Source organism: Labrus bergylta, chromosome 19 (genome assembly GCF_963930695.1).
Source record: "Labrus bergylta chromosome 19, fLabBer1.1, whole genome shotgun sequence".
Taxonomy (NCBI): domain Eukaryota; kingdom Metazoa; phylum Chordata; class Actinopteri; order Labriformes; family Labridae; genus Labrus; species Labrus bergylta.
This window is the reverse complement of record NC_089213.1, coordinates 23,795,312-23,812,594: the sequence shown is the minus strand read 5'-3', so window position 1 is coordinate 23,812,594 and position 17,283 is coordinate 23,795,312. Positions and strand designations below refer to the sequence as shown.

General features: G+C 41.0%; 3 protein-coding genes across 6 annotated transcripts; all 3 read left to right on the top strand.

The window, feature by feature from the left end:
- The first annotated feature begins 285 nt into the window (after positions 1-285).
- On the top strand, positions 286-2,407 carry s100a11 (S100 calcium binding protein A11). The gene is made up of 3 exons (XM_020648621.3): positions 286-446; positions 557-695; positions 2,093-2,407. The coding sequence occupies exons 2-3, from the start codon at positions 567-569 to the stop codon at positions 2,225-2,227; spliced, it is 264 nt and encodes an 87-aa protein (XP_020504277.1). The 5' UTR covers positions 286-446; positions 557-566; the 3' UTR covers positions 2,228-2,407.
- Positions 2,408-3,696: 1,289 nt separating this feature from the next.
- Positions 3,697-12,586, top strand: s100u (S100 calcium binding protein U). 2 transcript variants are annotated; one of them, XM_020648594.3, is made up of 3 exons: positions 3,697-3,920; positions 7,158-7,284; positions 7,925-12,586. In XM_020648594.3, exons 2-3 carry the CDS (start codon positions 7,165-7,167, stop codon positions 8,507-8,509), a joined length of 705 nt encoding a protein of 234 aa, XP_020504250.1. In that variant the 5' UTR covers positions 3,697-3,920; positions 7,158-7,164; the 3' UTR covers positions 8,510-12,586. The 2 variants fall into 2 exon arrangements, with proteins under 2 accessions (XP_020504250.1, XP_020504249.1); XM_020648593.3 differs by having other exon boundaries at positions 3,700-3,920; positions 7,154-7,284.
- A 153-nt stretch (positions 12,587-12,739) lies between these two features.
- Positions 12,740-15,593, top strand: s100s (S100 calcium binding protein S). 3 transcript variants are annotated; one of them, XM_020648608.3, is made up of 4 exons: positions 12,758-12,874; positions 14,120-14,166; positions 14,529-14,682; positions 14,840-15,593. In XM_020648608.3, exons 2-4 carry the CDS (start codon positions 14,153-14,155, stop codon positions 15,035-15,037), a joined length of 366 nt encoding a protein of 121 aa, XP_020504264.1. In that variant the 5' UTR covers positions 12,758-12,874; positions 14,120-14,152; the 3' UTR covers positions 15,038-15,593. The 3 variants fall into 3 exon arrangements, with proteins under 3 accessions (XP_020504265.1, XP_020504264.1, XP_065804054.1); XM_065947982.1 differs by having other exon boundaries at positions 12,824-12,874; positions 14,120-14,170; XM_020648609.3 differs by lacking the exon at positions 14,120-14,166 and having other exon boundaries at positions 12,740-12,874.
- Positions 15,594-17,283: the final 1,690 nt, after the last annotated feature.

Sequence of the window (17,283 nt, the reverse complement as noted above, 5' to 3'; positions counted from 1 at the left end):
AAAAAAGAATCTGAATGTTTCTTGCACATGATAGAGGGACTGTGTTGTCCTGGAGGCCTTTTTATTTGAGTCATGTTTTCTATAAACTAATTACTGCTGAGGCTGGCATGATTCAGACACTTGATTAGAATGGCCTGACAAAAAAAATTTGCCATCAGCTCTGCAAACACACTGAAATTGGGTTTTTGTGCTTTCATCAGTACAAATTTGCCCTTTTTGTCGGACGGGATGACAGTTCCTCCGTGTTGTGATGTGTGTCCCCAGTGGAGTGGAAATCAGGCAGAGATAAGGTCAGCCTGCTGGATGGGGGAGAAGAGGGCAGGTTAAGCGTTTTTTTTTTCCGCTGATGTGAGCGAGGATGAGGCGTATAAATTTAGAGCTTTCATCTTCACTTTAGTTCTTGCCTACCTGCTCCAACACAACACAACAGCATCTCAACACAACAGGTGAGGCCACAGCAGATGTTTCTCTCTGCTCTCTGTCTTTAACACATCTTTGAGGGAAGGATTTTTTTTTGCATCCTCGTTTGAGTCTTTTCTTCACTTTTTCTTCACAGTGAGTCCGTCATGGAAGCCGCCATATGCACCCTCGTCACCCAGTTCAAGTCGTACGCTGGGAAAGACGGATCCTCCAGCACCCTGAGCAAAGATGAGTTCCAAAACCTGGTGATCGCTCAGCTGCCCAACCATGTCAAGGTAAACCCTCAGGAGTTCTCCTGAACCTCAAAGCTTTCTAGTCTCTGTCAACTCCTTAATTAACGACCACTGGAAGGGAAAGACACTGGTTTATGATCTAACATTTATACAAGTCTGAAGCCTTTTTATGTTCTGTGAACTCCAGTTCAAGCATCATGTTTTACTGTGGATACATCACAAGTAACTCAAAAGACATCTTGCTGTTTCTTAGTTGAACAGAATGCTTTCTTTAAAATAGAGCTTGTTTTTTAATAAAGAATGTGCACTTTCATTACATGCATTATTGTCTTCTTCACATTCCCTTGGTTTTATGCAGGGGGGTTGATGTATGACTTGTCATGCTGCAACCACAGCTAATTTTCTTTGCTAATCTGCCAATTATATTTTCTATTCGAAGATTAATGTATAAACAGGAGTATAAAGTTTTAACATAAACAAATATCACTTTTTGATGTCCTGAACATGGTAACGTCTTAGTGTTTATTTTCCAGTGGAAAAAATGTAGCCTGTTAAAGTTCAGTAGTATAAAAAAGAAAAGTAAGTATAAACTGGAGCTGCACAATGGAGCAGTGGTTTGTTGCCTCACAGGGAGGAGGTTTGAATCCCTGTCAGCCAGTCTCTGTGTGGAGTTTGCATGTTCTCCCTGTGCACGTGAGGGTTCTCTCCAGCTTCCTCCCACAGTCCAAACACATGCTCGTTAGCTTAATTGCGTCTCTAAGATTGCCCGTAGGTGTGACTGTGAGTGAGGCTGGTTGTCTCTAAATGTCAGCCATTTGAGAGACAGGCCAACAGTCCAGGGTGTATGTAGCTGGGACTCGAATGGGAAAAGCTATATAGATGATGGATGGAAATATAAACTGAATTTAAGAAAATTTAACTATCAAATGTTGCATTGTGTTATTGACAAACTTATTACATTTGTCAACAGTTAACCTAAAATGTTTGAGTTTAATATTTGATGTCATAACTGTGAAAGTGGAGTGTACACAATGATGAATGCCACAGGAAGCAGACGCCTTTTATTTGTGCATTTACTGCACTTTTTAACAACATTATAACTATCAACTGTATGCATTTTATTATTGTACAGTAATGTGTAATATTGAATTCTTTATTGTACTTCTGAGGAACAAAGTTTGACTTGTATTTCCACTTCTGTCCACTGGTAATCAAACACAGAATAAACATGTACTTTTGGAGGATTTTATTATCATCAGAAAACTTTTGTTGTTTTAGCTGTTAATAAATGATACCACAGTTTTATTGTTCCTACAGTTAACCATTAGGTGGCAGGACAGTCTTGCAGAGTGGCTGATGATGTTACAGCTCAGAGTGATCATGTAATGAGCAGGGTATCTCTCCTCTCTCTCTCTCTCTCTCTCTGTTATCACCCATAGAATGCCAGCGACCCCCAGGCCATCGAGCAGCTCATGGGCTCACTGGACGAGAACAACGACGGGGAGCTGACGTTCTCAGAGTTCTGGCAGCTGATTGGAAAACTGGCGAGCAAACAGGGGGGCTTCACTCAATAAAAAATGTGTCTTTGAGCCTGATTGTGCAACATCAACCAATCGACTCAGTTTGATCCCTTCAACATTGTTTTATCACTTCACCACAGCCACATGTGTAACTCTTTAGTTAACCATTTCTTGAATGCAGGGAACTTTGAATTAAAGGGCGTCATTGTCCGTAAACCTCAGCCACCTACCTTATGTCGTCTCCTGTCATTCATTCACCTCATTATATGATGTCCAGCATGCAGTGTGTTTGAGCGGCAACCTTACTACCTGCTGCCTTGATTTAGGTGGACTTGTAACTCTATATGTGCCACCGCTGACACAGCTAAGACCAGATCTTGTTGCATACAGCTTCATAATGCGTGTACAAAGCTGCCCGTCCAAGCGTTAAGCATGCACTGATGCAAAAACAGAGGCTGGCCTTTACTGTCACTGTCTGTTAATGAGGACTCAGGTGTATCCCTTTCATTCTGCATCACTTTTAGCTGTGTCTTTTTTTTATATTGCTGCTAAATCTTGGGTCACTTTGTGTTCATTCTAATGTCTAGACAGAGTTATGTGTGCTGGCGTGCTCCCCAGCTGTTTTATAGCATATAGGGCTGCTTTAATTCTGTAGCAGAGAAGACGAAGAAGGTGCTGCATACAGGTTTTCAAAATGCGGATCTCTCCACAGATAACACAATGTGACCTTTGTATCTAAATTACACTCACCAAGGTGCCAGTGTGGGAGGGGTGGCACTGGGCAAATGAATCAACTACAACTCACAAATAGGGCACTACTCTTAGGCTGTGTGTATGTTATCTGTATGTAGTAGTCATTTCCCAGATAACCTCAAGGTAAGGGCCTGTATCTCAATTATTCATACGCAGACGTAATCTTTCGAGGGACTTTCAAAACTACACAGACTACAAAGACCTTTCAAGAATCTGGCAAGGCTGCTTTAACTCTTGCACCACTTTTTTTTTTGCCACCCACACTCATCTTTCCGGATGTTCCTTTCATTGAAGATTATTTTACTCTCATATTCCCAAAGTGACAGAGGGAACAGACTGACCTTCCAAAATAAAAAGGGCCTGATTTAAGGTTCTCACTTTTGTGGTCGTGAATTACGACTGATTTTTTAAATTTGTACACATTTTTTTGTGAAAGCCAAGAACACAGGGATGACTTTCCTGTAGTTTTCTTTCCACTTATCATTCCTTTTCTCTTACATTTCCAATGTGCAGGTTGTGAAAAGATTAGCACTTAGTAACAGCTAGATTTAAATGTGAAATATTTAGTATCTCCGCCCTGTCTCCTCGTCCCAGCAGATGAAGCCACGAGCCTGCCTAGTTGGCGTGAAAACGTGCAAATCACACATGACGTGAAACAGCTGGCCCATGAGCCAAAGATAATTCCAATAAAAACCCAAGTTTAAGTGTTTTGATACACTTTTCCTCCCTTTTCCTGAGAGTTTGAGCTATAGCGCTTTGCTCTTCCACATTCCCACTTCTCCCTCTCACTCTTCCAGGTACACGCCCTTTGACTTGTCAGGGGGGAAAAGTTTTAAGGGAAAGAAAAAAAAACCTAAATCACGGAAGAGATTCTGCTGTCCTACTAGTTTGGCAAGTTCTCTGGGCTCAAAGCGGCGTAGAAAGGCGGAGAAGAGGGCAGAAACTGAAATTTGCGCACATCTGTACACTTCGCTTGCACTGCGGACGGTATACGGTGAGTTGAATGCGTCTAACTGTGTTCTTTGGGCTTGTATCCTGCGTGAAGTATTGTATTTGTTCATCGTTTTTGCCACGTTTCGATAGACTCTTGCAAAGAGCCATCCCATGAAATTTGGCCGCGGGCTGACTGCGGGACAGTTTCAGTGACTTTAAGAGCTCAGAACTTTTTTCATTTAGCTCACGTTGCACTTTTACGAAAGAGTATAAGAGAATAGTCGGCAGAAATGTTGATTTGATTTTGATTTAAGTTTACTTGACGCTTTTATTGGGCGTCTATTACCATATGCTCCATCTCTCTCTCTCTCCATGTCTTCCTCTCTCGGAGGAAGATATTTGATATTTAGATGTAGATCAGTTGTCAAGTTGCTGATCAACTGCAAAAAGCCTATCAAAACTTCAAGTGACATAAGGTGACAAAGTATTGATCTTTGGTATAATATATCCAATGGATGTCCTTGTCGCGCGTTAGGGCGCAATTTGCGCAAAATCAACCTTTTGCGCATAGAAAAGGGAGGTCTACAAGAGTAACAGATTTCAACTCCGTTTATGACAACGCGTTGAAAATACTGTTTTTCATTACATCAAATGCTCGTGGTGAGGGATGATGAGTCCTGGCAAACGTGATGGCGTACGCGCCTCTGTATGTTCAAAACCTAGCCGAGGAATAGGATGTACGTCTGCTCACCGCAATTTACAGCCACAACCTAACTTGTTCCTCTTTTAATATTTTATGCCACGCCAGCGGTAGTATTGTCATTACTGTGCGCACATACCGGATCACATTCAGCCCGTTGGAAACGCAACACTCAATCTCCTTTGGGCTCTGGGGGGAAACGGGAAACCTCTGGTTGTAGGGCCTATATGTTTAATTATTTGCGCAGTTGTTGTTGTTTTTTTGGCCATTTAGAAGGAATTACGCAGGTAATTTTCCTTCGGAGTAGAACAAGCTGTGGCTGTGACGTGTTCTGTGATGCAGGTTTAAAAATCCATTTGCAGAATTGAGTTCACGTGCTGGTTCAAGCAGGCATCGCCACCTGAAGAAAGGTCACTATAGGTAAATAATGGATGTGAGAATGGACAGTCAAAGAATAATGTCTTTGCTGGGTGTTTTTAACAGGACACATATAGCCTGCTTAGGCCCGTGTGTTACGTTACTTCAGCTGAGGAGGGTGTGTCACAATGCAGGAAGAAGTCCCCTAAAGTCCCTACGAATCAAATGCTATCTCTATGATATAACTAATCACGTTTGATTCTTTAAACGTGACTCAGGGATTGAATTTATAAAAAATATGTGCCAAATCAAACCGCTTCCTTTTGAATCTATGTGTATATCTTCATTACTATTGTTCAATGGCAGCTGTGTTGACAATCAGATCAGATATGCTTCCTGTATTACATTCAAAACTGTGATTTTATTGTGTTCATGTGGTGGCAGAAAGGTGCAGAGCAAAGTGACAGTTAGAGATCAGTGGGTCAGAGAGTAAATCCTGAAATCTGAGGTTTTAATGGCTCTATGCCACAGTGTAGTGTCAGAGCTCCTCTGTCTCTCTCATGTTATAATGAGACTGGGGACATTGCTTGGCTGGATGGTGCTTGAGTGCAACACGCACATCAGTAATTGATATATTAGTTTGCAGCCTACAAATGACCCATCAGCTAACATGGGTTTAAGACGGCATCCTGTTCAGAATCTACAGGTTCGTTCAGCTAACTGTTGTTTGCTCTGCTGTGTTTGTGTTACTTATAGGCTGACAGACAAGTATGGTCACCTGGAACATTTCCCTGCACTGCTTTGGGGCAAACTAGCTCGGAGTTGGCCCTGTAAATTCCTGTCTAAGTGATCTCCACACACAGCAATGAGTGGAATTCCTGCAAAGATGTGTCACCTATTGGCATGTTCTATATTTTGAGCAGCTTGTCTATACATCTGTCAAGAGCATCATTTGTGAATACTTCTTTGTCTAATTCACTGTAAACTTGTAAACTTGTAAATGTGCATGTTTTTTTAACTTTTAGTGATTCACTACTGTGGGTGAATAAAAAGCCTTGAAATCCTTAGCCTATAGGAGTGTTACCAGTACCCAAATACCATAACCAATAAGCAAAAACAACACTGGTTTCTGGTTAACTAGCAATTGACGATAATATAACAAAACAAACAAAAAAATAAAAATAACTTTATTTATATAGCACCTTTTAAAAACACAGGTTTACAAAGTGCTTTGACAAACAGCAAAAACAAGAACAAACTAAACCAAACACAGAAGAACATAAGAAATGCAAAATACTAAAAATAATTAAATACAATTCAACAGAAAAGAACCCATAGTGCACGATACCCAACAGACATATATAACCCGACCATCACAAGAACCATCATAAGAACCCAGGCAACACAAGAACCCAACAATATGAGCTGAGACCAAGAGGACCAAACATTTAAAAAGATGTAAGAAACTAAAAGAGCTAAAAGCAATAACTGATTGGCCCTTGCAGAAAGTGTAATGTTTGTCAAAGCTAGAAAAATGGCCGAAAAAAATAGGTTTTCTAACACTGTTATTACTTTCATTGCAATAAAACTAGAGGTGTATTACTTACATGAAGGTACTGGACATTCTATCAGGGCATCAGAACATCTCTTATTATGAAGCCTCAGTGTCAATTATCTATTTGTGTGCAACAGTGTTAAAAAGAAAGGACAGCAAGGTGAGAACAAGAAGGAGACAGAGAAGCAGGTACAGCATGTAAGAGAGAAAGAAAGACAGGCAGGGAAAAAGACAGAGAGAGAGAGAGAGAGGGAGGACTAGGTAATCCCTTGAGTAATCTGAGGCCCAGTCCTCTTGGTCGCTTCGGGTGGATCGGATGACCTATCAAAGATCAGAACTTCCATTGTGCATCAGGGCTCGTCTCTCAATCAGACTCCCTCTCGCTCTCCTCACTTATCTCACGTCACCGTCCCCTCCCTCACCGCGGCTGCAGACGACACACGTGAAATGAAAGGCCTGGCGGGGACATGCAGGAGATCCTCTATTTCATTTTCCACACGATGTGCCTATCGCTTGAATGTGTTTTGAATCAGGGGCATCCTGGAACTTCCTGCCTTACACCGCAAGAGCAACATAAGCAACAAGTTTTAATCACTCCTGCCATATTATCTAGCGATGAATCAATCCACCTGTCAATCTGACTCACACCACTGTCTTCACCTTTTTCTTTTCTTTTCCCCAGACAGAGGAGTCATGGAAGATGCCATTCAGACACTGGTGAAGGTCTACCTAAAGTCGTCCAAGGGAAAAGAGTGTCTAGGAAAGAAAGATTTCCAGGGCCTTGTTAAGGGCCAGCTCTCCAACATCCTCTCGGTTAGGAAACTTTCATTAAACCTCACTGAAATGTTACCAACACATTGTTTAATCACCTCACAGAAGAGCACACAATAGTCTTACATTTAGAGTTTTTTCCTTACTTATACCAGTAATGGTATCAGCCAATACCAGTATCTGTATTGGCCTGCTAAAGATTAGGTATCTAGTGTCATATGGTAGACCAGTTCGTGCCCCAATCCACAAACATTTATTTAATAAATCAAGTGGTTAGAGATCATATACCATCTGGAAACAACAAACAACAACAGCTCTATGTTTGCAGATGTTGTTCACCAAAGATGGCACATATGATGTGTATTTTTTTTTTAAATCCTGCTGGTTGAAGTCAAGGCATCAAAAATAATTAAAGGGCATCTGCACCTCTCTACTTGCATTAGCACTGATCAGTTTTTGTTGAGCTTTCTAAACATGAGCATTGTTACCAAACGTGGAGTAAAGAGGAAAGTGATCTGACATGATAGAATGACATTCACCAGCATTATAATGCAAATAGAGATACTGCACGAGGGTCATTTACTGATTGTTTTTTTGGTAATTTATCCAGTAAGAGTCCAGTTGGAGTTACTAATCATCATGCTTCATTGTCTTATTATGATTGTTTGTGCCTTCAACCTAGGATGCAGACAGTAAGGAAGCAGTCAACAACTTGATGACCCAGGAGTTGGACGCCAACCAAGACGGCAAGGTCGGCTTTGAGGAGTACATGCAGCTGGTCGGATACCTGGCAGTCTCGCTCAGTGAGGAGCGTACTCGCGCCAAAGAGGAACCGGCCCAAAATGCTGCGTCTGAACAAGTGGTACTAACCACCCCAGACAAAGAAGAGGAGAAGCCGGAAGCAAACGCAGAGGCAAAGGATGAAGCTAAACCAGAGGCGAATCAAGAGCCAAAGGCAGAAGCTACCGCTGAGATAAAGGTAAACGCAAACGCAGATGGAAACATAGAAGTAAAAGTAGAAGCCAAGGCAGACGGGGAGACTGAGCCGGAAGCAACAAAGGAGAGCCCAACAGAAGCTGCGGCGACGGCGGTGGAGGCAGCGGCGACGGCAGCGGCAACGGCGGTGGAGGCAGCGGCGACGGCAGTGGAAAATGCTGTGAACGAAGAGGAGAAAGCGGAGGAGACAGAAAAGGTGGAAGACGCTGCTAAGAAGCTGGCTGCAGCTGTGGAGGGAGAAGTGGAGAAGATTGAAGAGGCGACCTCATAAGGGACAATCAATTCTTTCACCAATGATCACACCCACACGCTTACACACAACACTACACACAGCACGGGATTAATGCCAAAATAAAATGAAAGCCACTAAAGATATTCAAATGAAAAAAAAGTTTTGATAAAAGCCCAAACACTACAAACCCAACTTTGAAGAAACCCACTTATTTTTATATGATTAATAACACATGTACATGACAGATGAATTATTGCTTAGTACTACCACTATGTTCATATGTACAGCATGACCATCCCACTATATAGCACATTTACCTCATGATATTCAATTATGATTGCATGCAGACGTTCATATCATATGCATGCCATATCCCTGTGAAATCTTTTCTGCTAAATATGATTTACGTGCAGCAGCACACTGACTAATGTGGCCAATGTATGTTAACACACCACTTAAGCCAAGATGTTTTGTAATCCTCTCTGTTTCCATCTTTTTTTTTTATCTGGGTCTTTTCAACTTTGCTATGCTACTTAGCTTATTGTACATTTGATCTTGGTTAAACAGCAGCAGTGTATATCGTGCTAAGCAGTAATGGCTTAAAACATTAGTTGGACTTGTGGGGGGAATGGTTTTCTTGTCGAGAGCTAGATAAGAGTGTCAACAAAACTCTTATTAGCCATTGAAAATGAAGTCACTGTTAGCAGCTGGTTAGCAAGCATCAGAACTGTAACAAGCTAACTGTAACAAGCTAGCCTGGCTACATCCAAAACTAAAAAAAATCAAATTTTCAAGCACCTCTAAAGCACCCTTATTAGCACATTATATCTTTTTTTATTAATATAAAAACTAAGAGCTTTAGAGGTAAGCTAGCTGTTTCCCCTTGTATATGCATGTGCTAGACTATGCTAATAAGCAGTAGCTTATTTGCTCATTAGCCCTGTTCAGACAGTCCATTTAAGTTGCAATATTTACTCCACTGTGATGTCTAGCCTTCAATATTGAATGTCACAGAGGTGTGTGTGTGTGTATGTGGAGCTACTGCTTTTTCCTATCACCAATATTACGCCATTTTGGAATTAATATTAATGCAAGAATGCTTAATGGCGACAGAGCTTAGCCTATAAATTACAACATTTACAAGCTACCCTACAGCAACCTATTCAACTTGTCATATCTTGTTTCTTTAATCTGTTTAAAGCCAGAGTAAACAAGATTAAACTACTCAGTTAAACCATTTTAAAGAGTAAGCTGTAGACTAGCCGTTCCCATTTTACCAGCGTCTATGCTGTATGCTAATCCATTGCTTAGCTAGTCATTTCAACCGTCAAGATATGAGAGTGGTGTAAATCTTGTCGTCATTTGGTAAGAAAGCTGGTCAAAGTTTTAAAGGCAAGCATTCTTCCTGTTTCAAGCATTTATGCTAGTCTAGGTTGTCACCGGCTGTAGTTTATTTTCTACTACACAAATTTAAGAGTATAGTATCAATCTTTTCATCTGACTCTCGACAAGAAAAAATGGCTGATCTTTTTCCCATAAGCTCATACTATTCCTATGTGGGCTGCATGAAAAATCTGTCAATAACACTATTTTTTTTAACATTCTCATATTTGAATTCACATTGCTATGGAGCTGATCTGGCATGACAATAAACAAATTGTTTTGCTGAAGCTTTGCATTACTTTAGCTCATCTTCATTGTGTACTCAGTGCCCCGCCCTCTTCTCTTTTTTTCCTTTTAATCCACTTTATGGGCTCTCTCTTTTTTTTTTTGAATTTCGCAGATAATTCACTTTGCGTTGAGCCTACAGTTTATTTTCTATATTTGTTGTCGACCAGGGATTAGGATCTTGAAGATCAGGTGTGGCCCTTATCTAAATAATTAAGTTTGAAGAATGGAATCCACACCAAGAGGACCCCTACTGTCAAAGGGGAACTTAAAAATAGTCTCATGGGAGTGGGCTGGTGACTAGAGGAGCAGGTCAGAGAAGGTGTACATGCAACCGAATCCACCTGAATTAGAAGAGCAAGACAACAAACACAAAGGTGTCAATAAACGCATCTATAGTGGCTTGGTAACCGTTTTTATTTCAAGTCATTTGAAATACAATAAGTGCATTTTTACTTGGTAAAACCATAGGGCATTTAGATGGTCTGTTTCTAGCTCTTTGATCTCGAAGGTGCTGGATGGTACAGTAGTTTTCTTGCATTATTCTTGGTAGTATACTTGATTGAAGTGCCAGAAACTTGACCGTTATTTTGTTGGCTCTCATCAAATTATCTCATTGTTACTTGTTGGGGGTTTTTACTTGTTCAAGCTTGTGTGTTTGTTTATCGGCCACACCCTCATGTTGCTTAAAGACCCTGTTTGACCTGCAACTGGATACTTGAGTCCCAGTCATTGGGAAACAACTGGATTAGGCACTGGATGGGTAACACACCCTGGGAGACAAACAATTACATGAAAGTAATCCTGGGCTCGAGTGATCCTGCCTATCAGACGAGGTGGTAGTGTCAGAGAGTTTGTTGTGCTTTTAGTTGAGCAAAAAAAGTATACTGAGCCATCTATATGAATCTATACAGTGTGATCGTTTAAAAAAAGGCTTATACATAAAAGGTTGCATGCTATCAGAAATTTATTTTCTAGTATTACCATGGTATTGTAATTATCAAGGCTAGTATTTTAGTTTGAAATGGCCTCTTTATATTTAATTTTTCTTAACTAACTCTTTCCTGTTTGGACCACTATGGAGATCACTTGAAGATGTGCTTCTTTGTCACATTATATGCAATTTGTTAATTACAATTTAATGATTTGTAAATTGTCTCATCATCAATAATGCAGCCATGAGAAAAAGGCTCGTGTTGCAGCCCTGCTAGGTTATAGAACTACTTGGCTATAGCCTGCTTGGTGTTTAAGGCGACCCACGTTGTTGTGGGCACTCGACGAAAATGTGTACCTTATGCACTGTAACAGCACCTGGCACTTCAAACTGCTCAGCAGCAAAATGGGCAAGACAAATAAACCCGAGTCACGTGGTCGCCCTGCCTCGCCTCACTGCGACACTCCCATTGCAAATACTCATTTACACACACTCTGCACTGCCTCCATTGCAACGCTGTGTTTCCTGCATGCTTTTTTTACTAACCCACGTACAGGGCTGCTTAAGCCGTACTACTCTTTGTCTTATAAAAACCTATCCTCTCATAAAAGGTGTTTTCTTACCATGGTACTTTCTGTGAATAATAGAAACATATCACACTACATCCAGATGTCTGTTGAACACAGGCCTCAGGCGCTTACATCTTGTATATACTGGCAAGATAAATTCATTATTTGCTATTCCCAATACGCCAGGCGTGTTTTGTAAATCCTTGTGTTCTCTCTGTGCGTGCAACACATCATTATAAAGCATAGCATTGTAAGAAGAAACTGGATAAAGTTGAATTTACTCTGCAGACTATAGCTCACCTGTACTACCAGCAGATTGAGAGTGAAGAAACCTGGGTTAAACGATGGAAATTCTTATATCTCAGCTAATGCTTCCTACTAACCTATTTGGAATGACAGATGGGGAGAGTTATGAGAAGTGTTTTTTTTCTTCTTCAATAGGTTGAAACTGTCTGCACAATTTTGTAACGGTCCCAAAGTGTAAACCCCACCCAACTTTAACCCCGCGTAGGTTATTAAAAACATGCTGGAATGCAAAACAGCAGATTTGCAGCCGGGGAGTGTTTGCAGCCACACAATACGTCTCATTCATTCTGCGACACAGTTGATGAGAACAAAGCCTGTGTCAATAAAATCCTCTTGAAAGTTGAAATTGTACATACAAGTGTATGGACGGGCTTTAAAGGCCCAAAAAATGTTTGTGATCATGGGACCATTCCCAGGATGCAGTGCGGGCGTGTGTCACTTTGTGTGGATGTTCTTTTGTTTATTTCCTGCCGACAGTAGAGGGTGTGTGTGGGGTTTAGCAGTTGGACTCATTCCAGTCCACTATGTCCAGTAAACTCCACTATGCTAGGATTTCAATTTAATATGTTATGCTGTATCATTTTTTGCTCATTCTAACATGTTTAAAGGCTATTCATGAATAAAAAACTGTGACATTTACATATTTTGTACTTGTGGCTTTGTGTTTGTATTTGGTGTGGGCGAGAGGATGGGGGTGGGGAGGGCAGCTGTTGAGAGAGTGAGATGAAGGGGGGATGCAGAAACTGAAGCAGAGACTATGTAAGTTGGTGAAGGAGTTGGGTGGCGTTGGAGGAGGAGGAGGAGGAGGAGGAGGAGAGGGGCTGGTGATATTTAAGCCACTGGAGAACTCTCTCCCCATCCATCTCTGCCTTGGCTCAGTCCCCTGCACCTGTTCAGAGACAAAAGAGGCCCTCCATCAGCACTCAGGTAAGACAGACGGACAACTTGCTCTGCTGTACTTTCTCCTCCGCATCTGATGAAGGTTAAAGTAAAGAAAATTAAGAGTGTTTTATCAGGGTTTCAACTAAATGACATAGCAGTTGGATCAAAAAAAGAGTCCAGCAGGGAAACTGAAAACAATATGTGAGTCATTTCAACTTTTTATATCCTTCTAAAGATAAGGTTTACTTCTGGGTGATTTGATTCTTTAGAGAAAAACATGACAGGATTTTTTTTTTAAAACATAAAATAAAGCAAAGCAGTCTTTATAAATGTATTAACTTAGAACAAAATATATGAAATATGGGAAGAACAAATAACAAGCATGCCATGGATTTAACAAAATAAAAAGTAAATGTATTCAATGATTCAAAACTTTAATCAAGCCTTGAAAGTCATTGTGGTTTCCATCATTTCAAATGATGTCAAAATATAGAAAAAAAAAGCGCAACTAAAACATTTCTAAATCAATGCCACTAATTACCCTTTCGTACTCCAATTCTTTATCACCATACTGTACATCACTTGATGTAATAGATTTGACTCCAACCTTAATCTGACATAGTGCATATGCATTATTACCATACTCCATATTGTGTTACTGACAGCATTTTGGTCTCCATGGTTCCCTTTTGTATCATGACAGATGAGCCCTATAGATTTTCCAGTTAGCCAGTTCGGTGTCCACTCACTTCATCTTTTGTCTCCCCTGCCTGCAACACTGACCTCTCCGACAATGACAATACTGGGCAGCATGATGAGAGGCGATAATCGGTGACATGAGTGTCTCTGTCTCCTTTTGTATGAGCTAATAGTTAATGAATCATGCAAGGGGGGTAGATTAACGAATTGATTGTGTCCTGCTGTATGTTGTTTGGGTTAGACGGAAAATAATGCCCAAGACTTTTATTTTACACAAGTAGATCCCTCATTTTAAATAGTATAAATGTTGGCACCTCAAATTGCTGCGTCCCTTTATTTCATGGGTATTTCTTCTTGGGTATCCAATTTGGATGATAAGGCTGCTCAACATTTTTCACACTGAAGCCGTATAACTGATTACCGCAGTGCTAATTGCTACATGGATTACTAAAATTGGCTTTGTAGAGTGATAACACAACATGTGGACAATTTTTTTTAAAAAAGCTCAAATGTTCTCTAAATACCTTTTTCTTGCATTTTTCTAACTCTGCATCATTGACAGTGACTTATCTGTGTCTGTTGTGTACACAGTCTCTCCACCAGTCCAGCACAAGAAGCTCCAAGATGCCGGACACAATGTGTGTAAGATTGTTCAAAAAGCTTTCCCAAAAAAGCTCTCCTCCATCTTTCCATCCAAAACCTCTGAAATGTAAAAAACCCAGTAAGGTCACGCGCACATCAGTGACCACGCTAATGCCTTAAACCAGGGTCAGTAATAGCCTCTGCGCGTGCCACACACACGCAGTGGGTTATTCAACCCCTTTAGTGCCGAAACGGGAAAAACCTCTCTGCTTTTGTTCCAACTATCTGCCTGTCAAACTGTCACTTTGTCTTGGAGGTGGCTTCAACCTCAGCATGCTATGTGGCCGCACATGCAGCTGGGGGCTGGAGCGGGCATATCGCAGCGGCGTCTGACCTTTTGACCTCATACTTTTTCCAGCATGTCCAAGGAGCCCAGTTCCAACCTGGAGAGTGCCATGCAGATGCTCATAAAGACCTTCCACAAGTACTCTGGGAAGGAGGGCGACAAGTACACGCTGAGCAGAGGAGAGCTAAAGGAGCTGCTACTAGAGGAACTCGGGACTTACTTAGGGGTAAGAGAAGGACGCAAATATGTGACTGTGCACTAAATACACAACACACAAGTGAAGGAATGCGCTCACATACTTCAGACACACAAGTTCAGACAGGCTTGTGCAGGGGCACACATTCTTAACCCTCTCTCTCTCTCTTTGTGCCCTCCACTGACAGACCTCCAAAGATAATGAAGCAGTCGAGAAGGTGATGAACGACTTGGACGCCAACAACGACGGGGAGGTGGACTTCACCGAGTTCATCATCCTGATGGGCGCCCTCACCGTCGCCTGCAACGACTTCTTCCTGGAGTTCAAGACAGACGAGAAACCGAATGACGAAAGCAAAGGCAACTCAGCGGAGAAGAAAGATTGAATCAGTGCAGGAGGGAGAGAGGAAAGAGGGGGTGGTAAAAAAAAAAAGGGAAAAGCAGAGGAGGAGGGGGAGGAAGGGGAAAAAGAACTGTAAATCAGGAGAGATAGAGGAAAAGAGTTTTGTCTTATGCAATTTGTAAACACTAAAACTACACGAGGGGAGCGGCCAAGCAGATAGTTTGTGGGTTTTCAGAAAAACGAGGCGTTCAGAGGGAGTAAGTGTTTGTCATACCACAGATCTTCCGCAGCTAGCAAGCTAGAACAGGTTATACTTCAACAACTTTTAACTCAAATATAGCAGTTTGGACATTTTAGAAGAAGGCACTGAAAGGAAAGGAAGTCAGATTTCTGCAGGAAAATTCACCGGTATGTTGGGAGGAGTTCTTGCACACAGAATAATTTGTGAAACTATATTAAGTTACAGATTATCATATTATTGTATGTACTCAGTGTTTAACATTAGAACATGATTTCCCCCTTACTTGCGCCTGTTTTGTAATCCTATTAGGTAATAACCTATGCATTCCTCAAGATATTAAACATGGCATTTAACCAACTTTTGAACGAGTCGTGTTTGGTTTCATACACTCAGAGATCCTTCATGCTGCTCGAGCATTTGTCCACATGTCGGACATGAATCACTGCACCTGGAAATCAAGTTGAATGGTGAGGAGAGAAACAATGTCAGCAAACTGTGTGAGTGAGTGAGTGAGTGTGCGTTGGTGTGTGTGTGTTTGTGTGAGTGTGTGTATGTGTGTAAGTGTGTATTGGGGATTCCCACAGAGTAAACTGCTCCAGCTCACACATCCTGCCAACAATATCCTGCAAGTCTTGTTCCACTAGATATAAGCTGACCCAGATGTTTGACTTGGATCTGCGTGCAAAAAAAAACTTCTTCAAAAGAGAGAAAGAGAGAGAGAGGAGAAGAAGATAGAGGGGGGAAAAGAGAAAGCAAGGGTGTGAGGGAAGATAAAGGGTGTTTTTGTGTGTGCATGTGTGTGTGTTTGTGAATGAAGGAAAGGCTTCATAGGCGCGGGGAGAGAATCCAATTTATGGAGAACATTAGTCAAGTATGTAAGTTGGAAAGCAGTAGTATAATCACACAGGAATGCTCCAGTTTCTGTGACTCTAAGCAAACGCTGTGTCCCTCAGTGTCTCAAACACACACATCAGTAAAGCGACACATCTTCTTCCACCTCATTACATTTTACAGCTGCTCGTCACTTTCAAAATATGAGCAAGGAAGAAATGTTGAGCAGCTGAATCATAGATGCTCTCCTTTCTTTACCCTTGGGTGTGATTGTCCTCGAACACTGATGAGTACGACCGCCTTCATTTTGTACCTTTTGGCAACAGAAAAGAAACTCATTCCAGGTCAGCCAGTGTTTATGGGCGTGGTTCCTAAATGCTTTCATTTCTCAGCCATGCTGTTTTCTCTACACACGCCTTCTGATTGGACAGTTTGAATATTTGAGCTGAAAGTGCCCGGCTTTGCAGAGGTAAACAATTCAAAACAAAACAGTGTCCATGATAACATAAAACCTGTTGTAGCCTGAAGGGAAACAAATAACTTTTTTTCCGACCGTTGACTTCTGTTACCTATACTTTCTCACTTCAAAGAACCGGTGAGACTGCTGCAGGACAGAAGAAAGAAAGAAAACAGGACAGAAACATTTTGTCAACAAGAAGCAACATTTCTAAAAAGAATAAAATATGAGCTTTGAAAGCCATTTTTGCCAGGTTCAAGAAAAATGAAATGATCTTACATGGAAGCTGGTAAAACTGTTTTAAAAGTCATGACAAAAAATATTAAAAGTAAGAAGTATAACTTGAAGCATAATATACTAAAATCACTAAATCTGCACAAGTTGGATTATTCTAATACATTTTCAATACAAATGTGTCAATGTTGCATTTTAATTTCATTGCTTATCAAGACATAGTTAGACTTTGTCTTCCCTGCCCTAGTTTATATCACTATCTAGTATTGCTTAGCCTTAGGATATTTTATTGCTTGTTTTATTATCTCTACTCTATTTTATTTCCTACTGCTGTGTGGTGTGAAGAGCAATGGTAAAACTGAACTTCCCCCCGGGATTAATAAAGTATTTCTGATTCTGATTCTGATCTGGGATGGCTAAATGCTAAAATGTGGCTACTTATTGATTGTTTTACACAATATAGGGGAAGCCACTTCCTAGCTAAAAACAACAAGATAGGTAGTTTCTGAATGCTAACAAATGCAAG

What these genes read in the sequence shown, in the direction of transcription:
- s100a11 (XM_020648621.3), top strand. Translation starts at nt 567, where the DNA reads ATGGAAGCCGCCATATGCACCCTCGTCACCCAGTTCAAGTCGTACGCT. An exon ending in AGCTGCCCAACCATGTCAAG is followed by an intron (nt 696 to 2,092) that starts GTAAACCCTCAG and finishes TATCACCCATAG; the next exon opens with AATGCCAGCGACCCCCAGGC.
- s100u (XM_020648594.3), top strand. Translation starts at nt 7,165, where the DNA reads ATGGAAGATGCCATTCAGACACTGGTGAAGGTCTACCTAAAGTCGTCC. An exon ending in AGCTCTCCAACATCCTCTCG is followed by an intron (nt 7,285 to 7,924) that starts GTTAGGAAACTT and finishes CCTTCAACCTAG; the next exon opens with GATGCAGACAGTAAGGAAGC.
- s100s (XM_020648608.3), top strand. An exon ending in AACTCGGGACTTACTTAGGG is followed by an intron (nt 14,683 to 14,839) that starts GTAAGAGAAGGA and finishes CTCCACTGACAG; the next exon opens with ACCTCCAAAGATAATGAAGC.